At 59.0% G+C, this 13,018-nt stretch overlaps 1 protein-coding gene across 3 annotated transcripts in view; it reads left to right on the top strand.

Moving 5' to 3' along the window:
* The window catches only part of SDK2 (sidekick cell adhesion molecule 2), a 266,484-nt gene that overhangs the window by 219,444 nt on the left and 34,022 nt on the right, over nt 1-13,018 (top strand). For 2 of the 3 annotated variants that reach the window (XM_047833516.1, XM_047833519.1), the window contains exons 27-36: nt 370-559; nt 1,811-1,909; nt 3,325-3,519; nt 4,535-4,736; nt 5,607-5,710; nt 6,171-6,241; nt 7,726-7,861; nt 9,254-9,310; nt 10,883-10,984; nt 11,125-11,240. In XM_047833516.1, coding sequence (XP_047689472.1) covers nt 370-559; nt 1,811-1,909; nt 3,325-3,519; nt 4,535-4,736; nt 5,607-5,710; nt 6,171-6,241; nt 7,726-7,861; nt 9,254-9,310; nt 10,883-10,984; nt 11,125-11,240 — 1,272 coding nt within the window. The remainder of the gene's footprint in view (nt 1-369; nt 560-1,810; nt 1,910-3,324; nt 3,520-4,534; nt 4,737-5,606; nt 5,711-6,170; nt 6,242-7,725; nt 7,862-9,253; nt 9,311-10,882; nt 10,985-11,124; nt 11,241-13,018) is intronic. The other variant, XM_047833518.1, reaches the window with a different exon arrangement.

The following is a 13,018-nucleotide window of genomic DNA, read 5'->3' as shown; positions in this document are numbered from 1 at the left end:
CCCAAAGCTGCAGACTTCAGTTCAGCCCTGGCCCACAAGTTGGGAGACGTGGCTTGACGTTCCCACTCTGCCACTGCTGGCTATGTGACCCGGAGCCCAGTCACGCCCCTCTCTGGGCCTGTTTTCCAACCTGAATGTTCTCTAAAGACTCTTCCACCTCCATGGCCGAGTGCATCTCTGTGTCCTCCGCTCTCCCAGAACCCAAGCTTCACCGTATCCCATGACCCTCCCGGGCCGAGCCATTCCAAGGAACCCAAGGCCCCCAGCCCTACGCCCACCTGCCTCGCTCCTGGGGATGAGGCCTGGGGAAGGTGCTGGTGGGCAGGACCCAGGCGCAAGGCCCTCAGCCCCTGCCCTGTGCTCTGGCAGGTGATGTATAAGGAGAAGGACTCGGACTCCCAGCCCCGCTTCTGGCTGGTGGAAGGGAACTCGTCTCGCAGCGCCCAGCTCACAGGGCTGGGCAAATACGTGCTGTACGAGGTCCAGGTGCTGGCCTTCACACGCATCGGGGACGGCAGCCCCAGCCACCCTCCCATCCTGGAGCGGACGCTGGATGACGGTGAGTCTCAATCCCTGCAAGCCCGGAGAGGCTGGGGGCTCCCCTTCCTCCTGCCTGCCCAGCCCCGCCCCTCGGGGAGTCACACGTGGCCCCAAAGGGAACCATGGCTTCTCCTGTGGGAGGCGGGTCACTGAGGGCCACCAACCTCACCGCGAGGGGGTGCTAATTCCAGACCGTGCATCCCTGAGGAAGAAGTGATGCGAGGACAGTTTGGATCTGATTCAGTCTCTTGAGCAGAATAGAGACTTTGCCCCCGTTTTGATTAGTGTTTGGCCTGGGGCGGGTTCACTTTGAGTACAGATCTGTGCGAGGGATAGGCTTGATTTCCTGGGCACAAGCCTCCTGGTCCTGTTTGCAAAAGACCGATGCCACCGTGGCTCCAGGCATTGGTCCCTACAATAGAACTTTCCGTCAAAGGCTGACCTACGGGTCCTTCACTCCCTCCCCTCTCCCCCACACAGACTCTCACCACCCACCGCAAATATTGCCGGGATCCAGACAAGAGTCCAAAAGGAAGCCCCAACACCATATGTCCACACAGTCCAAAGTTATAAATCAACCTAATGGTCTGTTAAATTCAGTGTGTCTTATCCTCATGGCTTGACCTGGAAGGCCAAGTTCAAGTTTAGAAATCTGAGACTTTCTGGAATTCTCTGTGGGAATGAGGCAGCGCGAGAAGAGTTGCCTGTCCGCGACCATCCTCCCCCTGCCCTGCCCCCTTCCCGTTCTCTCCCCTGCCACGTGGCATTCAGTCTCCATCCACGAGCCCCACACAGCTGCCCCCTGGCCACCTCTCAGTCCAGAGGTGCAAGTCTGGAGGGCGGACCTGGGGAACAGGCCTGTGTGGACCCTGGAAAAGGAGGGCTCAGGCTCAGGCTCAGGGTGGGCCCCACGGCCGCCTCCCCGTGGGTGGACGGAAGTCAGAGTGGCATCTTCTGAAGCACAGACCCAGGACCAGGCCCCCTGACCCTGTTTTGAGGGCAATCCTGTGTGTCCGTATATGTGCACACGTACCCAGACACAGCTAAAAAGGAAGCCGGAGCCTGGTCCCTTCCAGTTCTGCCAAATAAGGCCTGTTTTCAGGGTAGAAACCTCACTGGTAGCATCTTTGTGTCCCTTCACGGAACTCCGAGCCACATACTCCACAAAAGCTCATTGGGCTGAGTGTCCTCTTCCCCCGCGGCCCCGCCCACCTGTTCCACTGGAGCTGGACGGCTACACCGTCACCTGCTTCTCCTTTGTGCCCTGCAGTCCCTGGACCGCCCATGGGCATCCTGTTCCCAGAGGTGAGGACCACATCCGTGCGGCTGATCTGGCAGCCCCCCGCTGCCCCCAATGGCATCATTCTTGGTAAGCCCATACCCTCTCCCGTGTCCCGGCTACAGGTCGAAGGAGGAGGCAGAAGGTGTAAAGGGGGCCAAAGAAAGAGTGGCCCAGGAAGTGTCCACGTCTCCTCAAGAAGGATTTTGAGTTTTATTTCTCCCATTAGAAATATTTTGGGGCGCCTGGGTGGCTCAGTCGGTTAAGCATCCAACTTTGGCTCTGGTCATGATCTCACAGTCCGTGAGTTCGAGCCCCACGTTGGGCTCTGTGCTGACAGCTCAGAGCCTGGAGCCTGCTTCAGATTCTGTGTCTCCCCCTCTCTCTCTCTGCTCCCCCCCATTCGTACTGCATCTCTCTCTGTCTCTCAAAAATAAACGTTAAGGGGTGCCTGGGTGGCTCAGTTGGTTAAGCGTCTGACTAACCCTAAGTTCAGGTCATGATCTCATGGTTCGTGGGTTTGAGCCCCACGTCGGGCTCTGTGCTGACAGCTCAGAGCCTGGAGTGTGCTTCAGATTCTATGTTTCCCTCTCTCTCTGACTGTCTCCTGTTCACACTCTGTCTCTCTGTCTCTGTCTCTCTCTTTCTCTTTCAAACATAGATAAAAACATTTAAAAATTTTTAATAAATAAACATTAAAAATTTTTGAAAAAAAAAAGAAATATCATTTGGCGGGCATGGTCAAGGTTCAGGTTCCTTAAATACCATTCATTAGCTTTATGCCCCCAAATGCCCCCAAATACCCCACGACGCCAGCCATCTGGTAAACCTCAGCTGCTATTTGTAAGTGTGGCCAGGTGAGGGAGCACTGGCCAGCTCAGCACAGCCATTTCCGACCTAAGGCCCAGAGGAGGGAGACTACAGATCTATAGCACTATTTCGCAGTCAAGATTCCTCCCCTAACACACACGCGCAGCCCCTCGGCGGGGGAAGACTCACAGGGTTGAAGTCAGCAGCTGCGTGAACTCGAGCAAGCCGGATCCCTCCACAGCCTCATCCCCTGCACCTGTAGAATGATGGATTGCACCACCCGGGCCGCTTCCGGGGCTCTCAGGCCTGGCGTCCCGCGGTGCCTGTCCCAGAGGAATGCTGCGTCTCAGAAGGCAGCGTGGAGACCAGGAAGGGCACGTGCCCGGAAAGCCATGAGCCTGAACTCCCCTCAGTCACTTCCTAGCAGGTGGTCTGGCCCTCTCCAAGCATCAGTTTCCTCACCTGAAGCTGTTATGGGGGTCAGACTCTCCGTATAGAGTGTCCCCCACAGTCACACTCCCCAAGTGGGAGCTGAGGACACAAGAGTGACCGAGAGGGCTTCACGCAGACGAACCACAGCCAAGGTAGCCCAGGTTGCAGACATCGTGGTGGCAAGGAAGGAACAATCGCGTCTCGGGGCACTGGGGGACGGCTGCCCTGCTTCCCAACACAGCCCATGTCCTTTCTTCCTGCAGCTTACCAGGTGACACACCGGCTCAACGCCACCACGGCCAACACGGCCACAGTGGAGGTGCTCGCGCCCAGCGCCCGCCAGTACACGGCCACCGGCCTCAAGCCAGAGTCCGTCTACCTGTTCCGCATCACTGCCCAGACCCGCAAGGGCTGGGGGGAGGCCGCCGAGGCCTTGGTGGTGACCACTGAGAAGAGAGGTGACTGCCCACTGGGGCTGGGGCGGCCTGGGGGCAGCCAAGGGGGAGTCCCAGCCAACCCAGGCGTTCCCATCCTGTCCTAGCGGGCAGCTGGGGATCAGCTAGTTAAGAGCCACATTGCCCTCACCTGGAGTGGAAAGTGGGCTCAAATCTCTGATGTCCGGGTCAGCGAGGGCTCTAGGGGACTTCTAGAAGCTGAGCTGGGAGTTCCCCTTCCAAGGCTCATGCTCTGCCTCAGCAGAGGGAGGGTTGGTGAGACCAGCTTCCTTCCCCTCTCCCCTCCCCGCAACAAAGATGGTGTCCAGTTGGGGGGAGGAGGGGCTCATCGGCCTGCGGCCCTGAGCTGGTGCCTCGCCTGAGGTCGGATTTCCCTGAAGCAGGCTGGGACCCAGATTCCTGTGAAAGTGGTTCATTAGACCGTGTCCCCAGGAAAAACCAGTAGGACAGTGGGTCTCAACAGGGGACTGCTTTGCCCCCCTGGGAACGTTGGCAATGTCTGGAGACACTGTCACACCTAACAGGGAGCTGTGACTGGCATCTACAGTCCATGGGACGGCTCCAGGCCCCAGAACCATCGGCCTCAAATGCCAGAGTGCTGAGGCTGAGGACTGCTGCAGGAGGGCCTGGGCAGTGAGAAGAAAGCCGAGCTGGGGCAGGGCCGACAGCAGAGCCCCACCCAGGCAGCTCGGTCCCATCAACCGGGGCCAGCGCAGGCCCCATCTCAGCTCTGGGCGGGCGGGGAGCACAGGAGCTGGGTGTTCGTACCTCCTCGCTTACCAGGCTGCCCTCAGGGGATGTGAATTCCCAGGCACCCAGGCCTCTCGCGGCCTGAGGACAGGTCATGGGCCAGGAGACAGGGTGCCGGCTGTTGGGACCTGTGTGCATATGGAGAGGGGTAGAGCAGTGGCCATCAGGCCTGAGCCCAGAGCACCTCCTTCCCTTCCCTGGGAGAGCTCACCCCCCCTACCCCCTCCTGCTGACTCACCTGCTCCTACCCTCCTCCGCCGACTCCCAGATCGCCCACAGCCCCCCAGTAAGCCGGTGGTACAGCAGGAGGACGTGAAGGCCCGCAGCGTGCTGCTGTCCTGGGAGCCGGGAAGCGACGGGCTGTCCCCTGTGCGCTATTACACTGTCCAGACCCGCGAGCTGCCCAGTGGCAGGTGGGCGTTGCACTCAGCCTCCGTGAGCCACAACGCCTCTGCTTTCGTGGTGGACAGGTGAGGCCCGGGTCGTCCAGCGTCTCTGCTCCAGCCCTTCCCACCCAGACAGCACCGGGGTGGTTCCTGGGGGGTGGGGGGGCAGGGGGGGAGGGGGTCCCGAGCACGCCTGGAGCCTGCCCACCCCCAGATGTCTCCCACAGCCTGCACCTCCCAGGATCCCGCCTCCAGCTCCGTCCTAACCTCCCTCCCTGCTCTCTGGAGCCCTGTTAGGGCTGCCTCTTAATTATCTATTTCTGGAGCCTGGAAGCCCCCTTAGCCAGGCGCTTGCCAGCCTTCATTAGCGACTCCTACCCGCCAGACCGCATTTCCCTCTCTGTCTGTAATAGGGGAGTGGAGCTTGCTCCGAACTTCCGGCTTCAGTTTAATTCCCAGCGGGTCGTATTTTTTATATTCCGGTTGACGTGACCAAGAGTTTTGAGCAAGACTTTCCTCCTCACTCCCCGCCCCCAGTAAATCAAAAAGGAAGACGTTTGCCTGGAAGAGGAACGGGGCTTATTGAGATGAAGCGCTGATTAACTCTTGAGACCCCTGACCCTTCCTAAATTTACTAAATTCTAGAAAGAGATGGCATTTCTCACGGGAGGAGTTTGCTGGGAGGGAGAGTTATCAGTGCTCTCGTGGCGGCTTGACGCCTATGAGGTAGGCGATGTGAGGACAGAGCCCCCCAGGGACCTATGACTTAGAAGCGGGGCTGCCGGTAAGACCACACCCAGGCTGGGATCGGAACCCCTGGGCCCTTCTCTTGGAGCCTCAACGTTCCCGTCTGTGTAACGGATCAGCACCCTCTGGCCCCCTTTCCCCATGCAGGGATGGTGGGGTGAGGCATTAGGGGATACCTCTGTTCACTGAACCTGATTGCCCCCATAGACTCAAGCCCTTCACATCCTACAAGTTCCGAGTGAAGGCGACCAATGACATTGGGGACAGCGAGTTCAGCGAGGAGTCGGAGCCGCTGACCACTCTGCAGGCCGGTCAGTGCCCCCCACTCGGATCTCTTTCTCTTGGCACACTGGCCCTTCCTGGGCACTGGTGTTCCCTTCCGAGGGGAGGGGCCTCCAAGATGGGAGGCCCTTTGTGTGGCTCCCTGGACAGAGTCCCAGGGAGGTTTGAGCCAGAGGGACCTTTGCCACGGGCTCAGGCACCCATGCCAACAGGCATCCTAACGTTTTCCTTCTCGGATGTCCCCAAGCTCATGGCCGACCCCGGAAACCCAGTGAAGGAGGGGGTTTGGGGGAGGCCTCAGTGACAGCCATGTAAGGAGCCTGTGGCTCCAGGGACAAAGAGGAGGGGCCTCTGGGCTCTTGGGTTGAGACTGGGGTCAGGGCTCCAGCCCTTCTCCCTCCACACGCGCAGAAGAATCTGGTCCCTGTGGCCTCCCGGGGGACCTAAACCTCCAGCCCCCAGAGCTCACTTGTCTGTCTCTCTCCCCAGCCCCCGATGAGGCTCCCACCATTGTCTCGGTGACACCCCACACCACCACCTCCGTGCTGATCCGATGGCAGGTATGGCCCAGCAGGCAGGGAGGGGCCAAAAGGGCAACGGTCCCCAGCAGGGCCGGGACACCATACACAGGTGCACAGATGTGCCGCTCATCCCACCTCTCCAGATAATCGTCTCGGGTGGATGCTCCTTCAATCCCCTTCTGCAGATGAGGACCCAGTTCTCAGGGAAGCGACACCAATGGCCCCCGGTCACACAGCTAGTCAGTGGCAGGGTCAGGTTTAGTGCCCTTAGGTCTGCCAGCCGTGGGATAGAAAAGTGCATGGGGCGTCAGGGCCCCCAGAGTCTCCGTGAAATGCGGTCACTGTCCGTGAAGGGGTTCCCGATCGAGAAGCTAAACACAGGTGTGCATGCCCAGCCTGAACTCGGACAGGACCACTCTCCTGTCGCAGTGAACAGGAACCCATTGTCCAGGTACATAGAACCCTCTTCCTCCACTCCTCCCCCAGTTTCCCGCTCTCTGGCGGGCACTGTTGTCCTGCCATGGCCGGAGGAAGACCACAGGATACAGCTTAGAGACCAGGCTGGCCGTATGTGCCCGCAGGACCCCCCGTATGCTCCAGAGTCCAGGCTCTAGACTCGGCAGCTTACCCACAGAGGCCCCAAAGCAGCAAACCCCCGTCTCTGCTTTGGGGGATCAGACGGGGCAGGCCCCAACTTCTGTCCACCTGCAGTCCCCGCCATGGAAAGCCCCTTGAAGAAACAAGAAGGGGCCCCAACCGCTCCCCAGCCCGAGGCCTCCCTGGAAGAGGACGCTCCCTTAAGTGAAAAATGACCTTGTGCAGCTGGAAGCCAGGACAAGGCCGGCAGAGATCCGGGCCTTCCTGGTGGAGGGGGCAGGGAGGTGCCAGCAGCAGCCAGGGAGGCAATTAAGGAGCTAATAAAAAGCTGAACCATTTCAGCAGGCTTTTAAAAAGAGGTATCATAAAAAGTAGCTTCCACCTTCTCCTGGAGCCTGTTCTCCAGCTCAGCTGTGGATGGGAGCGGAAAGCAAAGGAGGAAAATGATAAAAGGAGGAGCAGGGGCGCACGCGGGAGCTCTTACGCTTATTCACGTACAAGAACAGGGAGACGACTCCCAGGAAACGCTGGTCAGGTGGCACGTGGCGGGGCCACCCGGCTAGGCAGGCTGGTGCTATGTGAGGGTGACCCTAGGCAAGGAACAGCCTGTGAAAGAACCCAATGATGCTGTGTGACCTTGGACGAGTTCCTTACCCTCTCTGAGCCTCGCCTTCCTGCTCCGAGAATGGGAATGGCTTGGCGACTCCAGTCCTTCCCTGCCTGTGTCACAGGGAGTATCGCAGAGATGAAACCACCTCGTTGCTTTGTAAATTAAAAATGCTCGGTGTCCTTGTGATCCTTTCCCTGGTGGAGACTCCGTCTCTGCTCTGTGGTCACAAGGGGCAGGATGGGGAGGGAGGGAGGAGCAGAGTGGAGTTCCTTGCCCCCACCGCCCCCCCCCCCATTCCGCACCCTCTTCCTTGCAGCCACCAGCAGAGGACAAGATCAACGGCATCCTGCTGGGCTTCCGGATCCGGTACCGAGAGCTGCTCTACGAGGGGCTGAGGGGCTTCACACTTCGGGGCATCAACAACCCAGGGGCCAAGTGGGCGGAACTTACCTGTGAGTGGCATCCACAGGGGTCAGGGGACACACGGGCGGGCACACTCCCCTCCCTGCCCTGAAGCTCGCAGCTTCCTGGACTCAACTGTGACCCAAACCCTGCCGCCCTCTCCTGTGTGTGCCTCTCCTCCCACCCCACCCTCGTCCCTTTCCTCACGGGGGATTTATTAAGCACCTTCTGCATGCCCTCAGACCCTGGGGGCACACATCAGTGAACAAGATAGAGGTCCCTGCCCTCTCCGAGTTTGCAGAGCCGGTGCTCAAGAAATAGACTCGGCAATAAATGTCTTAGATGGTCGGCAAGACAGCCTGGGAGCACGTATTCCAGGGGAACCAGCGCTCACCCCAAGAAGCAGCAGTGTGGCCCCCTCTGTTTCCTCGGGGAGGTCGCTCTTCTGTCCTGGGGTCCTCAGCATCCAGCCTGCCTCTGGCGGCGGGAAAGGAAAGGGCCAGGAGCCTGGTGTGAATCCCAGGGAGACTCACAAGCCTGGGAACTCTTGCCCTTTGGGTTAGGAAGGTGACTTTGGTGGCAGGAGGGCGATGGCTGGCCATGGAGGACCAGAAGCAGGGGTGCCGGTTAAAGGCTAATGTAATCAGAGGGAAGGCAGGAGTCTGCGGCCGAGGCGGCCGGCTCGGGATGGCATTGAGGGCAAGGATGGGAGATAATGTGCCATGGGCAGCTCTGTGACCGGCTCACGGCGGGGCAGGGGAGCGGGCAGGAGAGAGACGAGTCTGGGGGGGTGGGGGGTGGGGGGGGGGCGGGATTGGGTCCCCAGGCAGGTGGGTGAGGAATGGAGCATGTAAGGTGTTCTCCCATTATTCTCTTAAACCTTTTGTGCCTTGTCTTCTAGCGAGTGTTAGCAGACAACAAAATGAGCGAACGTGTAGCAAAGGAATATTATTAGAAAAACTCGGAAGTAGCTGATCCAATGGCTGGCGCTGTTTTCTTAACGTTTTTGCGGACATGTGCTTGTGGTTGTGATTTTTATATGCCTGTGGATGATACAGTCATATTTCCTGGTCGTAAAATGGTTTCTGGTTCATAGGAGGAAACTAGCAACACCGCTCTCTCACGGTGGTTCTGCAGTCCCGCCTTAGACAAGGGAGCGAGTTGGGTCGGAGGGTCCCCCAGAGCTGCCCCGAGGGGTACTGGGCTCCAAGGGGCTCGCGGTGTCCCGTGTCCCCTGGCCTCGTGCACACCCTCTCTCACACCTGTCTGGGGCCCCTAACCCACCGCCAGGAACCCAGAGACCCCTGGTCTCTGTGCACGTGCGCTGCCTGGCCCCCTCCCCATCCCGCCCCTCTAATCGGGCTCTCTGTGGAGCGGGCTGTGTGTACTAACCTCCTCTGTCTGCTGTCTCCCTCTGGCCCCCTCCGCCTCCCACCCCGTAGCCATGTACTCCATGCGGAACCTGAGCCGGCCCAGCCTCACACAGTACGAGCTGGACAGTAAGTCTCCCTGCATGGCGGCTCCAGAACGGGGCCCACGCCTCCCACAGGGACGGGGAGCGGGGCCTCTGGGGAGGACACCTGACCACCGGCTGAATGGTGTGCCCGCCTCAGGCTCCTTGAAGAATAGGAGCCCCCCGAGCACGTGTGACTTTCCGGAAACACACAAAAGCTAGAGGGTTACCAGGGAGGCGTCCTCCATCGGGTGCAGAAGAACAGAGGGAACGGCTCTGGTCTTGTGTGCCATGGGGGGACCAGCGGGGTGACAGGAGGTCCATGGGGGGAGCTCTCGGTCTGCTGCTTGGATGGTGGGTCACTACCACCCGCCTCGGCCCGTGGGCGGCACTTCCCTGCACAGCTCTGTGTTTCAGGCTGACCCCCACCTCCAGACCGAGCAGAACCCCCACTTTCCCCCCGGGGACCTGGGAACGTTCCTTACTCTCCTTCTCAAAATTTTTTAATGTGCTCGTTTCAGCAGCACGTATAGTAAAAATTTTTTTAGCGTTTATTTATTTTTAAGAGAGAGAGAGAGAGGGCAGAGGCACATGAGCGAGGAAGGGGCGGGGGGGGGGGGGGGGGGGGGGGCAGAGAATCCGAAGCAGGCTCCAGGCTCTGAGCCGTCAGCACAGAGTCTGACGCAAGGCTTAAACTCAACGAATGGTGAGCCGAAGTCGGACGTTCAACCCACCGAGCTAACCCCTCTCGCTCTCCTTCTGAAGTGCACGGTTCCCCCATCAAAGGCCCAGAGCTTGGGCAGGGGAGCCCCGTCCTCCATGTGAAGCAAAGCGTGAGACTATGTTGTCCTTACCCTTCCTTCATCAGCCAATGGCTTCATGGCCAGTTAACTTAGGGTGACCCCCCCACACCCACATTCCAGGCAAGAGGCAGAACTCCCCCCACCACCACCACCGACCCGAAGCAGGGGGCCCAGGGACAGCAGTGGGAGAACCTTGTGGCCTCACCCCCAGCAGGGGTGGCACATCCCAGCCTGGGTGTCGGGGCCCACTCTCCCGCAGCTGCCCCTGTCTCCCAGCTTCCGTCCAGGCATCTCCCCCCAGGACCCCCAAACTTAGCAAAAACACAGTGTTTCTTAGCCCAGAATTCACATCCGATAGATAAGCCCCTTCCCTGAGGGCTGAGCCCCTTGTGTGAAGAGCTGTTTGATGGGGACTGGGCAGCTGGGAACTTCAAGCATCTGCCGTGGGGGGGAAGGGGTGACCCGTGACCCAGTGTGCCCAGGACAGACAGGCAGGAAAGGGGGTGGCCCAGTGTGTCAGGGAGAACAGTTTGGTTCACACCAGTTGTCCCTGCATGAACATTAATAGTGTCTCTTTCAGTCTCTAAAGTATCTGGTGTGTGCACCGTTGGCCGAGAAGCCAACCATAGACCTGTGTCCCGACTCCCAGGGGGGGAGGCACGGCGTCCCCCGGCCACCCCACCCCTTGCCTTTTCTTTCCCGAACCCTCAGGCAGGAACTAGAATCACAGGTACATCTTCACAGCCTCCAGCCTCCAGGCTGTCCCCCACAGGGATGGTGACTTCTCCATGTTTCTCCCCTCCCCCACCCTGCAGACCTGAACAAACACCGGCGATATGAGATACGGATGAGTGTGTACAATGCCGTGGGTGAGGGGCCCTCGAGCCCCCCCCAGGAAGTCTTTGTCGGGGAAGCAGGTGAGCCCCACCTGCCCTTCCAGCCCCAGGAGTCCAGCTAGAGGAGATACGGGATTCTGGGGCCCCAGAACACCCCGACTCACCTCCTCCTCTCTGAAGCCCACTTGTGCCACTCACTCACGACCTCTCACGCCCTCCAGTGCCCACGGCAGCGCCCCGCAACGTGGCTGTCCACGGTGCCACAGCCACGCAGCTGGACGTGACATGGGAGCCACCGCCACTGGAGAGCCAGAATGGAGACATCCAGGGTTACAAGGTACGGGCTCCAGAGGGGCAAAGGGCCAGCTCGGGGGTGGGAGTGACCCATGGGTCGTAGGGGGGAGAGGTCACCAAGTATACACCTGCTCTCTCGGCCGTTCGCACCTGACCCACTGAAATGGTGTGCGGCCGATGCTGAATTACAGGCATGCTCTCCAGCATCCTCGGGGCGGGCCCAGCTCAGATTCAGGACGTTTCGGGCCCTGCTTCGGTTTGCATCCTCTCCCGGCAACACCCCCCGCCCCAGTCCACCAACTCCCAATGCCGGCATAAGACCCCCTCAAAGTGGGTCTTTGGCCAACCCGAATTACGGTATTGATTTGGCCAATTAGTAGAGGACCGACGGGCTAAGACACAGAAATCGCTGCTTAAAATTATCTCTAGATCTCCGTGGAGGTCATGTGTTACAACAGAATTCAATTCGTCTCCAGTATTCAGCGGAGCCCTTTAGAACTCCTTTATCCTCCTGAACGCCCGGTGAAGCTGGCAGATTATAAATGTTTGAGCCCATTGTACAGATGAGGAAACCGAGACCCGGGTTAGATGGTCCGGCAAGATCACACAAAAAGCAGGTAGCAGACAGTCAGGCTGCCGGAGAGCCTGTGAGGGGTGGAGAGGGAGGGGGCGCTGAACACAACCGCCCGAGGAGGTGGTGGACAAAATAATAATAACGTGTCTTCTCGGTTGGGGTCCTTGGCCTCGTCGGAGGCCTGCGTCCTGTGCCAGCATCCTGCGCCTCTCTGCTTCCAGCGGGTGGTTTGTCAGTCCAGAGAGAAGCCCAGCGCAGTGGTGGGGTGGGCAGGTGTGAGACCCCCAAGGGGCCTCGTGGGTTACTTGGCAGAAACTGAGTTCCCACAAAGGGAAGGGGCTCACCCGGGTCACTAGCTTGTTCATGTAGGTGGCCCCGGTTTAAGACAGCAGCCCGTGTAGGAGTCTCTTTCCATGTGCGGGGGAGGAGGCGGGAAGGAGGAGGAAAGGCGTCTTGCTAATGAAGCTCTCAAGACGGATGACAGGCCTCCAGCCTGCGAGGAGGGCCAGCTGGGAAAGCTAAATATTGCCGCCCAGGCGTATGCCTCCCACGGGAAGTGGGAGGAGCCGGGGCGGGGCCTGCTGCATTTAGTAGCCCCCAGACTGCCGAGGCGTGGAAGTCTCCAGTTAATGTGCAGACGCAGGAAATGTGAGGATGCACAGACAGACATCATTTTCACACGGCAGATGTCTGCGTGCTCCGGAAAACATTGCCGCTGTGGACATTAACTGGGGACACTGAGTAACTGCATCCCAGACGCGTATTAACATCCACATGAATTAACACCGATGTTAAGGATGTATTGACATCACCAGCCAGTGAGCACAGCTCAGATGAACTTCGTTGGGTCAGACTAAACCCGGGCAAGTGCGTCCATTCGGCTATGGTCTTGCAGTGACGCGTGTTTATTGAGCTGTTATTTTGTGCCCGGTGGGGGTCTCAGTCTGGGAGTGAAGCGGTGATAGGAGAGGCCACCCGAGCTTAAATTTTAGGGGAAGAAGGCCAACGGTGCACATAACAAGTAACACCTGCCGATGGTGGTAAATGAAGCAGGTGGAGGGGGTAGAGAACGCAAGCCAGGGGGAGGTTTGGAATTTTAAGTAGGGTCATTGGGAAAGGATTTAAGAAGCTGCCACTTGAGCCAAAATGAAGAACAGGGTGAGAATCACCCTGTTCTTCCAGGGGAAAAACATTCCAGAAAGAGGGAAAGAAGAGCAAAGGTCCTGGGGTCCATGGGTGCTTGGCAT

The sequence above is a fragment of the Prionailurus viverrinus genome, chromosome E1 (assembly GCF_022837055.1).
Source record: "Prionailurus viverrinus isolate Anna chromosome E1, UM_Priviv_1.0, whole genome shotgun sequence".
In the NCBI taxonomy this organism is placed as follows: domain Eukaryota; kingdom Metazoa; phylum Chordata; class Mammalia; order Carnivora; family Felidae; genus Prionailurus; species Prionailurus viverrinus.
The sequence above is the reverse complement of the archived record's forward strand: the minus strand, read 5'-3'. Positions and strand labels throughout refer to the sequence as shown.